The 18,923-nt window shown below is 30.2% G+C and overlaps 1 protein-coding gene across 4 annotated transcripts in view; it reads left to right on the plus strand.

The window, feature by feature from the left end:
* LOC113552755 overlaps nucleotides 1–18,923 on the plus strand; it is a 206,821-nt gene that overhangs the window by 114,860 nt on the left and 73,038 nt on the right. The window contains exon 1 of one of the 4 annotated variants that reach the window (XM_026955663.1): nucleotides 7,698–8,014. The exons of 2 other annotated variants lie outside the window; for them this stretch is intronic. In XM_026955663.1, the coding sequence (XP_026811464.1) occupies nucleotides 7,985–8,014 (30 nt within the window). In that variant the 5' untranslated portion in view covers nucleotides 7,698–7,984. Of the gene's footprint in view, nucleotides 1–7,697; nucleotides 8,135–18,923 lie in introns of those variants that run through there. One more of the 4 variants, XM_026955664.1, reaches the window with a different exon arrangement.

Below are 18,923 nucleotides of genomic sequence, written 5' to 3' on the forward strand. Positions count from 1 at the left end.
ATCGATAACATCCGAACGGAAAACTACAACGACAACGTTATCGGGTTAGGCGAGTCGTATGGCGTACGTTATAGTACCTATATATGTATATACCGTAGTAAAATATTCTCCGGCAAAGCAATCGAGAGGAAATGAAAACGTCCCATTGATATTGGATTTAGTGACTCGACTTTTAGCATCAATGCGTCGCATAAAAATCGATCGATAAGTCCGGTGAATTTTACACGTTCTCTATCTCACCTTGCAGTTACTCGCGCGAGTTATTGCTCTCGTTAAAACGTCTATGCTACATATTTTTGTATATATAATATATATCACACCTATTGCAGATGGGCATAGCATTCATAGTCCATATCTATATTTATGTGTAGTATATACATATTATTTATATACATTATATTACACAGTTTTTTTTTTTTTTTTGTAAACGGATACCACGGTATTACCTTGTGTACATACTTGTTTAATAATACCTGTAAACTAGGATAGATCGTAACGTGACTAAAATGTATTATATATATAAGTGCAGGTGTTCGTCCGGTCTCTGAAACGTCAACCAGCTCTTTTGCAAAAACAAACCGCTTCTACACGACTAACGACTTAACACTAAGCTTTAACGTCCGCATATATTGTTGCGGTATCGATAAAATACAGCCGGACACAATTTACCGCAGCAGTGTGATGTGCATCGTATTCACAGACCTCAAGCATGTTTCCTCAAACACCTTCCGCCATCGTAGTCAAAAATAGAGTCGTTCGACAGGGTTTTTCAATAAACATTGAGTGTCCATGAACCATTACGGCAATCGCAGTATAATGTACATTGTAGACTTTCATATAGTGAATCCAACTCGTATATAGTTTATATTTAGATGTATCATATTCTACATCATGTCGTTCACCATGTATTTTTTTAATACGGTCATCTGTTGTTGTACCCACGTGTCCTTATATATCTATTTTCAATGCAGCAGGTGCAGGTGCGGTGTGCCAAAAGCATCGTGTGAATTTCGATCCTTGGCCTAAGTAGAAGGTATATTTTCGTTCGACCAGTAGATAACTAATTTTAACCGTATCGGATTAGCTCAACCCGTTCGATGGTGATATTTGATTCACTAGTCTAGTAGACAGTCTATACTGTTCGCAGCGCAGTCTCGTCGTCTTTGTCCTTTGTCTTGTTTTATAAATGCCCCAACTTTGAAACTTCCACTAGTACATAACTAATAATTATTTGCAATAAATCAATTTTATGGAGATCAGTTATTCGATTTTTTTAATATTTATATACTACAGTTCCATATATAATCATTAAGGCTGTAAATTTGTAGGAGAGTGCATTTTTTTTTTTTTTTTTGGTGGTTGTGAAACGTTTATAGCTATGTAAGTATATAATTTGAATTAGGTAACAACAAGTTTTTAAGTCATATTTTCCTTTTTTGATTCATCTTTTGGCATTTTTAATTAAATTACAATTATAATTAACATCTTTGAAAACCTTTTAAACAATTTTAAAAAATATTTAAAGTAAATATCATTATTAAAGAATAAATAAATTTCAAAATCAAAATTCAAATTTAAATCAAAAATCAAATTAAATCAATTTTTTTTTAAATAAATACATTTTTATGCATATAATATATTAATTTCAATAAAAAAATTAAATTAAAGACCATTTTAAGTGCATTTTGTTCTATAATTTTTAAAATTTTAAATGCATTTTTTGCATTTTATATTGCATTTTCTAACATTTTAAATATTTTTAATTCACAGCCCTAATAATCGTAAAAAAGCTATAAGGTATAATGCATTTTTCTTTAAGAGTTCTGGCGGAAATTCATATTACTGTGAGACCGTCATATTATATATATATTTTATCAATCATTCTGTATTTAAATAAACTCGCTTTTCATTTACCAAGATTTATTCATAGCCCATAGCCGATTCATTTTTCTTTTTTTTCGTATAATTTATGTTGATTTTGAATTTACGTGCGTGTATGCCATACGTATACTATAGTTTAATAGTACAATTAAATATAATTATCCTGTTTAAACTTTTTTTACGGCGTTTTGAATTGTTCAGAAACACTTGCGAGAATATACGCATAAAATACACACACGCACACTTACTGCTTTTTATGGATAGCTCTGAAACACGTGGGGTAAGGATATTATAGTTTACGTCTTGTGAGCGAGTGAGAATACACTTTGTATTTCAGATTACTTTCTCCCGTAAAAATGTAAACGAACAAACGTCCGCAAGACTATATTATAATATAAAATTTAGTTTTTATTATAATAAGTAATAACTTCTGTTGTCTTCGGATTTTCGTTTGTGCTATCCTCGTATAAATAGCCAAAGCGATCGAGAGGGATATTATTATGCAGTTTATGTGTGTATACACAGTGGTGATTTCGTAAAAAAATAATTATATACTATTATAGAGTATATGTTCATTTGTGAATTTAAGTAAATAATGAGATGGATGTTGTAATTTAAAAGCGCAAAGTAAATCAAATATAACACTTCAAAAATCAATAAAAAAAAATAATAATTTAATTATTCAGAATACAGATAGCTTATTTTTTAAATCCTATGCCATGCGTTGTACGTTGTACTGGCTACCTATACACTTTTTTTTTTAAATTTTAAGGTATTTTACTGGGTAAACGCTAATTAATCAAATTGTATACTCCGACGTATACATTCCAAAACACTATCGGTTATATATACTAGTTGGTAATAATGTTATCGGCAGTCGTCGCAGCGTTGCTTTGCCGCGGCAAAAGCTGCGCTGTAGAGATAGTAATGAAAGGCCTAATACGTTTTGACTGGCCTTTGATGGTGGGACGAGGTTATAGGGCGGTGGCAACCATGGTGTATACATATTAAATGTATATATTATACGTATATAGGGATAAAAAACAACCTTGGAATATTTCATTATTCGCGCCGTTTTCGTTTACAACGTTTGAATGCGTAATGCGAACTGACGTGTTCTGCCATTTGTTTGCCCGTCGTCGTTGTCTACTGCTACTCATCCTTTTCCTCCATCATCATCATTATCATCATCGCGCATTTCCCGCCGTCGACGGTTTTCTCGAAAGTTTATCAATCCGACGACGATGTTGTATGGAATTAAGTCTAAAACTGCGGAGTGGAGTGCATATTTTATGCGTAAACGAAACAGGAAAAAATACCCTATTTGAATTAATTTTTCACTCAAATGATGCTGCAGCATTGCGTATATTATAAACGTTTTTGTTAGTTGAAATATTGTTCTAAAAATATATAATTTATAGGGTTAAGATGACGTGGTTTTATTTCGAAGAGACTATATTTGATATATAGGCTATTATTCTATAAATTCACTCATATTTTGCCAGCATTTTTAGTTTTAACCACCTTTACCACTGATTTGATGACAACAAACAACCGTTTCATGTTTTAGTTTTGAAACATTTATACATATATTATAACTTAACGCTAAACTTTTTTTTTTTTTTTAATCCATTGGAAGTTAAATTAAAATTACCTGAATTATTATTGGTGTTAGTCAAGGACACGGCGACACTGTGAAATAATTTTACACAATCACCATTTACTATAGTTAGTTGACAATTATTTCTCTTGGTATTAGCTATAGTAACCAAATTGTAATTTCAGTTTCAGTTCTATGGGCTCGTAAAAATAAACAGTACAGCGCTTAATTAAAAAAAAAAACGTTTTATGAGTTATTATTAAAACAAAATACTTTAATATTTATGCTGAAACCATGAAAGTTCAGTTTTTAATATTTAATTACGTACATATAAATATATATATATATATAATATTAATTAACCCGAGAAAAATATGTAGTTTTGTATTTGGGAACATAATATAATGTTACACTACATTAAATATATTAATAACTGCAGTATTAGATTATAAATTAAATTTTACACGTGTTTTTATATTTTCATCAATTGCGTTTGTCTAGAGATTAAGGTTCGCTTCGGTTTAATAATAGCGACGAATTAGTCTTTTTTGACGTTATTTAATGAAACATTTCTTAGCCATGCGTACAAAATAATATAATAATATTTTATTGCACACATCATCGTGAAATAAAGAAGGGCTAACGGAAAATTTGAGGTATTCAACTGTCGTTTTGATGACGAAATACGTAGCTTATTTCAAAAAAGGGTTCAGTGAATATAGGTAGCTGGTATATTATTATGTATGGTGTAGATGTATAATATGTAAAACACCCGTTGTCTCGTCCGTTTGGTACATAGGGTAATATAGCTGATTTAAAATAGTTCTGTATGAGGGTTGAAACGAAATATTTAATACATCAAATATACGTTGAAAAAGAAAAAAAATATATTACTTGTATTATGTAATATACGTGTATATAGTAGGCCTACAACTTTGGGGATGAAGTCGCCCCCAATCTGCACTCTGCAGTGCTGTGTTGCCCACGTGCCGCCACTATAGACCCTCAAATGTTTTAAAACTGCAAAAACGAATCAGGAAATTCGATTTTGAATTCATATAAATTCTAAATAACAAAAACAATAATACATCGAATATAGGCAAAATAGCTGGTATTTTAATCTTTAATCCAATAAAAGCTAAATGTGTTGACGGAAATTTGTCGTACGGACTATGGATGGTTTTAAAAAGGGTGGAGTAAGTATATATATATACATATATATACGCATATAATATATACAAATATTTTGTTTCTGCAGCTGTTTTGACTATTCTACCCTTCGGTGCTCTGCATGCAGTTTAAAAATCCCACCCATGTACGTGTTCAAAATAATATGTATTTAGGTGCAGGCCACCCGTGACCGTGAGGCCGTGTCACTAGGAAACTAAATACATAAATATATATTTTCGCACCATGAGGGATGTATCAACTTGTCATCGATCATTACGTATTGGACGTTGTGGTACAAAATATTTTTCAAGTCTGTCAATACATTAAATTTACGTATGTTTTGATAAAATATAAACAGTTTATCTTTAATCCTAACCTATCACTCATAACATATCATTATCGGAGATATAGGGACTTATAAAAGTTTAATTTAATATTTGATTGAAAATACCTTTTTATTCAAGTTCAATTATTTTAATTTAAAACTGTTTAATTAATGTAAGCTTACTTCATAAGCGTATGGTATCTTACAAAAATATTTATATTACAATATTCCAAGTAGAATTTCTAGTCGTTATGTGTACAGTTTAGCATAATAAATCCACAGAATTTACCGAATATTAATATTTACCTAATATTCGCAATCATTAATTTTGTAAACGCATTTATACGCATATCATTGAGTCGATTATAATATAAAAGTTCGTTTTTTTTTTTTAATAAATTATACAAATTCTTGTCAGGATTTTAGTATGCGGTGAAAAGGAAGAGGTTTTTTCCACCCGGTGCACAATAATATTTTTATATCATTTTGGCAAAGTGTGCCCTATATATTTATATAATAATAACATATAGGTTCACAGCAGTAATATTCCACATTTTACGATTCAAACATTTTGCATTTTCAGTAGAGACGTTCATACTATTTTAGACAATTGAATTTGCACATCCTTTTATGTGCTCCTGTTGCGAAATTCTTTTCCAAAATAGTAAATGTTTGTATACAACGCCATACATAAAAATCAACAACCCCGATTGCCGACGTCGACATATTATCATTATTATAATAACACGCCCACCGGTAGTTGATAATTCGATTACGTAACCGGAAAATATGTTTTTCGTTTTCTGATTCTGCTCACGATATACCATAATAATAATCTAATCCCGCATGACTAGTATCGTCGTTGGCTGATGGCAGTTGGAAATTGTTATTACCGAAAACACCTTGTCATTATTGGGTTCGGCCTATGAACGTTTATATTATAGTGGCGGTAGTGGCCTCTTTAAAGGGGAAGAGAGACTTAATATAATACTACTCTAGTTGTAATAGCATCACGCGATTTTTACGGCCAAATAAATTCGCCGATTGATATTATATGATTCGGCGAAACGTGGTTGCCCGATAGGCTCTTCAGGAGGCGTTATTAAAAACAAGACGCCAATATAGAAATAACTTCGATTACTGCACCGCCGCATATTATAGGTTTAGGTATTAAGACGAGAATTGACGTTAAATGTGAAATTATGGCTTTCCCCACTGCCAATTTATAGTGATCTCTTATATAGGTATAAAAAAACCCGCAGATGCATTAAATACTTATATCTAGGGGACATTTTAAAAGTTATAAAATTGTATCTACCCTGAAACAGAATGCGTATATTCTAATATAGTACAATACAATTGTGTAGTACCTAAGAGTATTTTTATACACTTTTTTTTTTTATCTGTTATAAAGTTTTATCGTAAGAAATTGCAGTTACCATAGATAACTTAGAATTTTATTTTAAAGTGAAGATGATTTTTTTTTTTTAATAATTAATAATATTTTTGCTACTTCATTTCTAATAACTAGTAATAGTAATAACTTAAACGAATTATTCTAATGCAAGTAACAATATACCTGCGTAATGTGGACTTGTAAACAAAAGTTATTAATTTTCATTTAGATAATAAATGATGAAATAAATAAATACAGCGCATTTAAAACTTTTAATATTTTTTTCGTGATATTATTATATGCAATTGGGTATCTTTCTATGTCCCGTGTGCAAAATCGTAGTCATTAATAATTTTAATATTTATCAATATACATATATATATATATATATATATGTATTCAAACGAAATACACAGCTATAAATCATAATATAACCTTTATTAAATTACTGTCTGTATTAATACTTAATAGATAATTTTGTACATTTTTATTGGGCTATAATACGTATTATAATAAATAAACAAATTCAGAATAGTTAATTAACAGATATTGAATAATCGAACTAAATGTTGACCTCTTGAGTTGTGAACTAATTTTACAATCATGAGATTAAAATTGAAATTATGATGATATACCTAGTTTATATAATAAATTATATTTTTCTAAGTGCGGGGTCATGTATAAATACGTATTTTATACATAGGTGTACTATTTTTTTTTCATAATTTGTTACGAAAAATTTACGAAATACAAGATTCATAGTAATTATAATTTCATCCAATACCTATTATGTCTACGATTTAAAATGTCTTAATATTTATACCTTTTTTTTATGAAATTAATGTAGAAAACACGTGAGCCACGTGCACATCGAATAATAAGAAACAAATAAACATTTTCGAAAAATATTTAGCAGTAAATGATGACAAATAATGATGATGATTTGGATTTTTTTTCGTTCGATTATTCAGTATCTCTTTACTCTGAAATAAAATCTCATCAAACAATAGGTGCCGTCAAAGAAATTCTATTTTTAAACACACTTATTTTACATTCTCGTTGTGTTCGTGTTTATTTTAATTTATTAATGGGTGTTGTGTATAATAAACAATATGTAGTATATACTAAACATATTATAGGAATTGTAATTTGGGCGCTGTTAAAATAAATAATAGTAATAATTATTGTAGTAAAAAAGAGAATGTGTCGCGCCGGCCCGGCAGTTTGGTACGCCTGCCCCGCCAGCGGAGGAGTACAACACGGTTCGGCGGCGGCGACGAGTAGCGACGACCAGCGGCTGAGCGGCTTCAGTAGGTAACCGATCGCGTACATGATCGTGCGTGTTTTTCCTTCACGTTCGGGGTACGAAAAGTTTTTACGATTTCTCAAAATTTTTTATATCGTAAAATTTTATTTTTTTATACCTTACCGGATAACATCACTCGGACAGTTCGCACCTACCATCGTTATCGGTTTTAATTCCCCGGGCCGATATAGCCGGTAATAATATTTTCGCTATTACGTTCGAAAAGTGAATTCTAACCTATCTACCGCACGAGTAACGCGTCGGCGATGTGAAACTGCTGAAATCATCGCACGCAACACTCATGGCATGGGAACTAACTTGTCCAAAGGGAGAAACGTGAGTGCCGGTACCTATATGGTTTTTCCAATGTGCAGCGTGCATCCGGCAGTCCTCGTCTTGCGTGTGTTGTAGTAGGCCGCCGAAGTTCTTCTGATGTATTGTATAAGTTCTTTTTGGGTACGGTAAATCAAAGTGCAGTGGTGGCGGTGGTCGTTGATTGATGGTGATGGGCCGTGGACGTCACTTATTGCAGTACAATGTGCGATAAGTTATTTTGTAATTGTTTCGCACCAGCAAATATTATATTATTATAATATCACGCACGTTGTATGTTTTACAATATAAATATAACAAAGCTCATGGAACGGACAAAAATATATATAAAAAGTTTTTAATTTGGAAAGTGTGACTCCGAGGGAGGAGGATAATTTCATGAGAAAAAAAGACTGAGGAGAGGGTAAGAAGAGAGATGGTGAGTGAGGGAATGAGGGAGAGTAAAAAAGGTCGTATATTTTATTGCAAGCAGCGGCGGCGGACGTATAGTATTGTACACGGCGGTGGTGACCGGCAACAGCTGCGGGACGCAAACCGTTAAAAACTATACGCCGACGTCGTCGACGGGAACCTTTCGATCGGCATCGTAAAATTTTACAATGGTCATTATACAATGTAATAGAAAAAAAAGCCGTCTAATTTATTGGCGCTTCGTTTCGACGTTAAAACGGCTATAAAATCATATTATCGTTCTATTTAATTAAAAATACATTGTCGTTCTATTTTTTCGCAAAACAAAAATGAATCATTTTAAATAATAATAACAATAACAACCGTTGCGGTTACAACACAATGATATCACATGCGCTTATATATTCAAATTGGTCCTGAATCAGCAATAATTTTACTTACCAATGTAAATACTTAATAATATGTATTATGTACTAACGTTTGAAATTAGATAAAACTGCCGATGTATATTATTTATTAATTCATAATATATATTATAATAAACCGGCGATATTTAAGTACCAGGAAGTTATATAGATATATACTAAAATTATAAAAAGGTATAATCGAAATATTTATTTTTTCGAACTACAAAAGTTAAATTTTTTATGTTATTATCTATTTCGTATGTTCTATATATTATGTATATTATTTTTTACGTATTTGTGGGTGTGTATGTGACAGAGTTACTGAAGGATATATTGTCTATACAATTTAGATTGTATTATGTATTTATGTATACCAACTAAAGTTCATTGAAACGTCGCGATATATTTTTTGCACACATGTAACCATTAAGAATATAGTTCCACTACGTGTTTATAACATCACTATTAATTACATAATTTAAATCAATAAGATTTTGTTATATTTATTGAATAATAATAACAGATACAGTAACGCACTATGAAATTCAATTTTATTTAATACAATCAGGTGAGTTATATTATTTATCACTATATATCTATATAAATTAATAAATAATTAAATACAGTTTCTGATGTATTATATTTTATTATGTAGGTGCATAACGATAAAAATATTTCCTGTCCTTCGATTATTTTTTAAAATTTCATAACAATATCATATGATATCCATAAGAAAATTATGAATACAATATATACTTGCACAGTAAATTATTAAAGTAATTTAATAACAATTTAAAAAAACCAAATAATTACTATACACGATGGAAATATATTTTTCAAAAGAGCAATTAATATAATATTTATTATAGATCGAGTAAAAGTATAACGTTTTATGTGACTTATAGCGAAAACTTTTCTTAAAGTCTTCAATAATTGAAAGTTTCACCGGGTTAAAGCTAAATATAGTTGGAATGAAATGAGTGCATTTTCGTTGAGTCCTGTAAGTAATAAATTATACTTTAAAATATTTTCTAACTACCATCTTAAACAATAATAATATTATCTTCCAACTTATAGTGATTTTTATTCGAAATAGCGTGTTAAGAGTAATATTTATTATATAATTTACCTTTAATACATGTTACTTATTACGTTTTAAAATTAACATCATGTTCATATTTGTTTTGTTAATAACTGTAGTTTAACCAATTACCCAAATATATAATACTATATTGAACCACATAATACAAAATAAAATCATTTGGTCACGAATATATAACATTATAGTATCTTCAGGGTTGAAGTTCGACAATAAATCGGATGACATGTAAACAAAACGTTAAGTATTTACTGTTTGTTATACAGTTTTAATGTTTTTACTGTTTCGGTCGATTAAACCTATACTATAAACTTTGGTGAAATATGTAAAATATTTCTATGTTCACATGATATTCTAAATCGAATGTAAAAATAACTACAATCATAATAATAATAAAAATAATAATAATAATAATAATAACAAGCATTAAACACCGTATTTTTTTTTATACATGAACGCTTTAGAAAACAGTGATGAGTAAAATGTCAAGACTTTAACTTACAGTTTATGATTTTATACTTTAACTTTTATCGTTTTATTTTTAGGTCAAATATCACGACTTCCGTACGAGTTTTACATTTTATCATTTCAACTTTACTTCTTATTTCGCGATATTTCTATAATTCTTGGGTGGAAAAGTTTTTACTCAAACTGGCGCCTACCGGACGCTTATTGTATTCAATGACAAAAATGTATAACGCTTTTCATGACACTAACTATACATATTACATATATTCCCCTCGTCAATAAACAATATAAACTATTACCGTTAACAGTATAGCGTGTAGTTTGACCCTCGACTCATCTCGGATGAATTTTTGTAATTTAAATGGAAGTCTATACAGTATTTATAAATGCGTTAATAATATAAACGTTCTAAAGCAACATATTATCTATAATTAACACTATTAATAAACTCGAATACGAGTACAATAAAGTATTTGATAAAATGCCATTATAAGTTTGCTATTTCATTATATCATGTATTTTTATTTTTCAATTAATTATTTCTGCGATTTTGATGTTAAACAAAACATCAAACTAATTGATTATAGTGATGTGTTATTGTTCTAAGCCCCTTTTCTCGTAATTATTTTTTCGCTTATATTACAGTTCTAATTATATGAATTAATTTTACAATACAAAACAGTCTTTAATTACAAAGTATAAACATAAGGCATTGTTTAAATAAAAAAAATACATTTCCTTTAATTCTTTTCCTCTTGCTTTTTTATATTTCACATTTTTAGTAACCATTTTTCTACCTAACGGAATGTCTAGAGTGTTCATTATTATTTGCGTTGTAAAACGAGTAGTTTTTAACATTTTCCTCTGTCCTTTTACCCGTTTAATTTCTCTTCCTTTTTAATCTTTTAATTGCGTTTGCATATATTCTGCAGATACAGTTGTATATTCTACATATTGTGTATACAATAATGTTATAACACAATTCGCGTAAATAAAATATATCATAACAAAATAGTTAGCTGTGTCACCACAACGACTTATGGAAAACATTTGAATGATTATAGTAGTTTCTATGGTATGATTTAGGACGAACGATATGTTCAAAGTTTGCTTTTAATGACGTGCCATTTATACGTTGTTGGCTTTGAATTACGTAAACCCAATTTGTTTATTTATAGGTGTTTATAATGCATAAATACATGTAACAAAACCTACGAATTGTGATGTAATTTATAGTTACTTTGCCTATGTTTATTAGAGTAAACAGAGATTTAATTTTTGACTTTTGGCTAATTTTCTATATATTAAAATATCAACCATTAAACCATTTTTATTTTCAAAAATATTGTTATTCATGTAATATAATTATTTGTATAATGACGTAGTTTATGACACGTAATATATATATATATATATATTGTACAGTAAAAAATTTTCAATCACGAGATATTGAAGTAATAGTTATTAATTTTATCGTTCCGCAAAAATAGTTGAAAATAACTTTGAATAAATGTTAAAGAAAAAAATCTAATAATTCAAAATTAAACAACCAGCATTAAAAATATATACTGGTACCTATATGATGATACGGGCTTACTATCCGCTGTGTATGTTTACATTATGTTTAAATGTTTTAACAGCATTATACACGTAATATACTAATATGTATACAATATATTAATTATAAATACATTTTATAGATTCATCAATACGTATATTTTGTTATTAAAATATATATTATTAGATACATAATATGTTGTATTATAATAGGTAGGTTCTATTTTTATTTTTATTTGGCATTTTACAATGGTTGAAAACAAAAATAGAGTTTAAAAAAAATTTGTGATCTATAAAGGTATTGTAGTACAATAATAGAAAATTATTTTCCTATATAATATACCTATTGGTATATTTTATACGATATGTAGGTTTTGAAAACCACTCGACTTTGCTCTTATCTACGCTCTTATTACGCATTTTCATTTTTTTTTTTTTTTTTGTAACTACGTATTCTATATAATACTATACTATATTTATTTCTATGCCATTTCCTTATCACGGTCTTTGACACAATGTCGCGGAAACGCGACCGATAGCGAATTATTGTCATCGCATGGCTCATCGGTCTGATCTTTCGTTTTCGTATTTCCGGATTTCCTGAGTAAACTGTGTGAGTGGTAGGAAATAGATGATAAAGAAAATAAAATCATCAAATATAATTTATAATTCGTGAAATAAAATTATAAATATAAATAATAATAATATATATTACACGTATAGTTGTCGACTGCTGTAGTTGACACGGCGTAATCGATGCTTTCCGTCACGCCACGCACTGTCAACGATGACATCGATGTATACACTGTACATAATAGAAACGCTATGATTATTATTATTTTTTTTTATTGCATAATCTGGAGTGTGTGCGTTTCAGTGTCTTGAGGTTTTATTTTTGTATTTTGCATCAGTTATTAACAATACGTCAATTAGTTGGTTCCGGAAACTAAGGGTGTACGTATAATATAATATAATATAATATAGGTACGTTATGTTGCACTTATAGTCTATTTACTATATTATCGTAATGTATAAAAGGTGAGTTAACCTTTTTATCGGTCAGTTTTCGTATTTTTATAATTATTTGAACGTTTACGCTATTTTTTTTCATAGAGGATATTTAGCATTTGTTTTATAATCTTTTGTTGTCGTATTAATAAAGCTTACACGAATTAAATGGCAAAGGAAAATGACGAGATACTTCGCAATAAGTTTTAGCACCATAATTTTTCATTTGTATTTACAGTTAAAATGCTATTATAATAAATGTAACTATAACTATAACTTCAATATATTTGCTATATTTTGTGTATATGCTCAGGGTATAAGTATGAAATAGGACAATATTTGATGAGTTTATTATTATATTCTATAAGATTTACCACGTTAGACACGTTAAAACTCTCAACATATTTCCAAGATAATAAATTATTAATATTATTAATATTTATTTAGTATATTTTATATAATTGGTTGGTAATTTAATAATAAAGTATGGCACCTAATAAATAATTACTTGAAATTGTTACCATAATTTATTATCAATATTCATAAATTCATAATAAATTAATAAGTAGGTACAATAAATAAAAATGTGATAATATAAATTTGGGCATTTCTCGCCTAATAAGTCACCCCATATAAAGATTTCATACATACCATTCTTAACATTATATGCATACCAAAACCTTCACTATTATGTACCTATAATATGCAATACTTGATAGTTTGAAAACAATAAAAATAAATATTTAAGTATAACATCACAGTCTATCGAATAACTTCCTACACAAAAAACGTTTATTTTTAAATCAATTTTAGACATACACATTAAACATATATAGAATAGACATATTCTAAAAATCAATGCAAATATCTTATACGCCAAAAACGTCACCGTTTATATTCTGTAAAAAGTATAATGTATATATTATAATGGTACTTGCATAAAAAAAAATATAAATCAAAAACGCTGTACTGTGAATCGTCGCTTCATCCATTTCGTATATTGTTTGAACGCCATATCGCTTACATATGACGGTTTTTTGCGCGCGTGTTCGTTTAAATCGAGGTTTAAATTAAAAAATAAAAAATTATCTTCTTCTCGAAGTTGCTTTCCATATTCAGTTAAATATGCATATACTGTTGTAGTGTTGTACTGTTTGTAAAATCGTTTCGTCGACAGCGAAAAAAGCACACGCATTCTTAATACAGCCGATCAGCGATAAATTAAGTGCGTCGACCGTCAAGTAGCACTTTCGAATTTTCATCGTCTTGTTATACCACGCTCCGAGTAGCTTTTATTATTACGAGTGGTTCGTTCGTCGACGGTTTTTTATACGCTATATATCTAATATATTACATCGACTATGGTCATGTTTTTTTGTACACACGCGTATAGGTACATTTGCTGGTAGCTTTTTTTTGTGCTTTTTCCAGCAGAACGTTTCTGTCGTGTGTAGCCAATTTGCGTAAAGCTTTTATGTACAATATTCTGAAAATACAAATTTGACAGAATTGAATCGAGTCACGCGATTCTATTTTAGGCTAGGTTGGACAACGAACGACAGCTTTTTTACATTATATCGCGTTAATTTAATTGCATTCAGCCGACTGTCAAAACGTTATGAATGTCATCGGTTTGTTTCTGTCGATTCCCAGTGGTTCAAAAATAAAATATATATGCAACTAACATCTTCCCTAGTTATACTCTACCCCTCTTCAAACAACGGGATACCCTCGTAGGCTCGAAACGAGACATCAAACTCTACAGTCTTCCCTCTCCCTGCAGAAATGCTCTCCTGCCCATGGCGTTTGCCTTGTATATAGCTTCAGAGTTCAGGAATTTAATAAAGTTCTTCAATACAACACAACACGGTTCATGATTTAATATTTAAAAAAAAAAAGAGAAGAACAAGTGAATGTACAGTCTAATGATATATATATATATATATATATAATATATGTGTATTATTACAGCGGTTCCCAATCACGGGGAATATAGTTATGATGGAATTACGAAAATAATTATGTTATATAACAATGTTTTTATAATAAATATTTTTTTCTTATAGTTAAAATTATTAGTTCGTAAGTTGATTTATAATACATTTTTAAAATTACGAAAATAATAAAAGTAAATAGTTGTATATTTTATAATATATGGTTATTTTGTACGATTTATTTGTACTACTCACAAAAAACAATTCACCTAAATTCTAAGTTAAGGAGAGGGGAATGAAATTTTAGTAAATTTACAAAGAGGGCGTAGAATAAAAAAGGTTGAGAATTACTGTATTATTATATATATTTGTGTATGTTATATTTGTACAACGGCGTGGTTTGATGTTTAATTATGCACCATTCGATTGGTGGAATATATTAAAAATGAAGCGTTTTTATTTTTGTCACATGATAATAATAATAATTTTATTTAAAAATGTATGTTTGTGTGTGTTATCGTTCAAACAGGCGGCAAGGCATCAACGAATAAACTAGGTTTTGAAACTAAAAAAAAAAAAAACCGTGAAACCAATATGAATCTCATCGATCACTGAATTGGAATAGGTTTGTGAAAAATGTCATTTACGTCAGAACTAGCACGGTGTATAGTACACTAGCATGCAACATAGGTGTAAATAGTAGGTTTCAAATTTTGTCGGCGTCTTTTATTAGAGATTCGTCAGCAAACTCCAGCTGGCGTTTTACGTTGCCGGAGTTTCAAATAAATAATATACAACATGTTACGACAGCTATTTTAGACCCCATTTAGTTTATAGTAACATTGTATCGCATGTACAATATTATGATGACAATTATATTAACGAAAAGAATTAAAGAACAGGTTGGTATAGGATGCGTTGTATTTAAAAACTTAATATATAATATTGTATATATAGTAAACGTAGTACGTACCTAAATGAATCCGTATACTAAATACAATACAGGATATCTTACCAAAATTTCAGTTTTTGTACACCAACGCCTCTTGTACAAGCTAAAACGTAAAAATGTTTATATGATAATTTAAATAATTTAATTTATATTAGAAGTAAAATCTTATAATAAATAAATCTCATAAATCGACACTAGGTAAATAGTTATTAATAATTAGCTATATATTATTATCGATAACTACAAAAAAAATATGATTTCGTAATAAATTTAGATAAATTCCATAGTGTTTAATAATACTATGAATCACTAATAATACAATGATATTATGGCAAAATCATATTTCAAAAATATTAAATAGAAAAGACTGCTAGTGTTCTTAAATGAGTGAATATAAACACACTGATATAAACACTCTGTATAATAGAATATGGTTACCTCGACTTATGAATGGAGTCGCATGCACGCATGAGACCAACCGTCATAAAAATGAATATAAAAGACAACGGAAAAGAGACTTAGATTTTATAGTTTCGTATAAATGCGGAGAAGAAGGACTCGACGGCATTGTCGTACAGCAACGAGTTAATCAACCGAAACGTTGTTGTGAACAAGCCGGGCGGAAGAACCCGATAAAACGAGCGAATAAGAGGAGAAAACAATTTTATATACGCGACAAATCTATGGCACGGGCGTACCGCGGATGAGGAAGAGACGGATTTATTTTTTGTACGCTTATGCACGTCATGATCTTATTTTCGTTAAATTTTTCTTACCATCGCCCGCTACGATGATTATGACACACTGCACGCGTGCAATACGATACTTTAAAATATTAATAATGAGCGCAGCCGGACGGTCCGGAATCGGGTTTCGAAAAACGGTTTATCGTCGTAAATTGTACGAATAGTCAAGAGCTGCGAAGTGTGTACTCCACGCACATGCAGTGTGTTTTATCTCTGCACTCTCGTGCCGCTCTGTCATCGGGTTGTGTACTTTGTTCAGCACTATACCATAATACGATATATAGACAAAACATTATTTCGTTTATCGTTTCGTCCGGTTCACGAGGCATGCAACAGCTATATCGTATTATATATATTATACATTATATAGATTATGTGTGTCCAATACAGCGCGCTGCCGTGGATTCGTGACCGCGAAATAACTTTTAACGGCAAGAGATTTATGGAGGATTTTGACGAAAGAAGATTCCGAAATGTATCACGCCGTCGTCGCGTTTTTAGCGATTCGACATACGACATGTAGGGCTTATATAGCAGATAATGAGGATTCCTTGCATTGCGCAAAAAGAATAATATTATAAAGTGTTTTAAAATCACGATCGCGTTTATCGGTCGAGTTACTCATGTATCCGTCAACCCACTGCTAGCTAGACCATATTATTATATTGCCGTTTATCGATTTCCAAACACCGCGTTATACAATAATATGTAATAATATGTGTAGGTGACTATATGCACTTCAGATACCAGCTACATGGCGCGTACGCTATTTATAAGTCTTACGATCTCTAACGTTGTCCCGATAATGTTTATAACGCTCACACTATTCTAGTACATTTCGAAAACTTTACTGTATGTGTCGTGAACAGTTTGTTGCGGTAAGTTCAAGGAGACGAAAATCGTGTCGAAAGTTTTGTTCACCGCGTGTGCAGCTGCAGTAGACATGCGGTAGGGGCGCAACAATATAATACACGGCATGAGTTTTTTCACACATATGTATATTATATACATTCAATAGTCACTTTTTTACATTCTATTTGTACATATCATATCATTCATATCGAGTGCTCTTAAGTTTTTCAAGTTAAACGTTTTACTTAATCAATGCACAGAAATTAACGGACATTGTTCGTGAAAATAATAGTTTTACAATAGTATAAACTTGATTTTGGAAAAAAAAAAAATCGCCTTTTAATATTGTACAGTGTAATTTATGTAATGAGAATAATATTATAACACTATTTTTTTTCATTATAATTTAATTTTTGTTTTATAGTATTATATTTCCGTCGTCGTCGTTTTAATAATAACATAGTTATTATTATTCAATCGTAGTAGTCGTTGTTACTCGAGCAGTCTGGACTGGTGCCTATATTATATAATATATTGTATTATATTTAAGACGGTGGGCGCAGCTATATGGAGGGTTGGGTGGGCAGTGGATGGCAAACGACTGACCGTTGATTACATATTAGTATACTTAACCTTGGGGTGATGCACGCAGTGTGTCTGGCCCCGGCTTCTCCACCGCCGACGCCGCAACTGACTACCCGTTCGGCTGGTGTGCCTCATAATAATAAGTGTCTACCTAACAAATAGTATGTGTAGTGTATACTATATATAGCTGCGAACGAACATATATCATGTATAATACACTTTATGATATCTACATAATATAATATAAAAATAATAATATTTTATTATGTTCTCTGTGTAATTTGTAAGTAATACACTACACGCATATACGTACACGCATGACTCATTACGCGTCTTGTCGTCGGATGCATCTTACACGTCTGACGCGTCGTCGTCGATGTGCTCGGCGTGTACAATAATCCCATATGTACAGCCGAGTGATTCGTTAAAATTATTGCACTTACTTTCGTGGTAGCTTATTGTTGCTTATTGCATTTGTATATATATATATATATATATATATATATATATGCATTATTCATATTTCATACGCATTTTAAATCGTGGCTGTAGGCTCCATATTCTTATAAATATTATTATAAAATGTTATTATATGATATTCATATAGAAACGATCAGTTATCGGCTTCGTCTATTGGCAATCACTGATTTTCACTACAGTCGAGTATTAATCGTCTTAATAATATTATTATATCCGCGGTCGTTTTCGTCATCTTTATTAAATTTATATTAAGTATTTAAACAATACAAACGAATATAATATATTATATTACAAGTATATAATATACTTTATCATGTTTGGCGTGCGTGAATACCAAAAGACACTCGCAGGAAGGATATAAAACGTGAACGCATAAATATTCATTTGTCGACAGCACATAAGTTCGTTGGTCT

Source organism: Rhopalosiphum maidis, chromosome 2 (assembly GCF_003676215.2).
Source record: "Rhopalosiphum maidis isolate BTI-1 chromosome 2, ASM367621v3, whole genome shotgun sequence".
Classification (NCBI taxonomy): Eukaryota; Metazoa; Arthropoda; class Insecta; order Hemiptera; family Aphididae; genus Rhopalosiphum; species Rhopalosiphum maidis.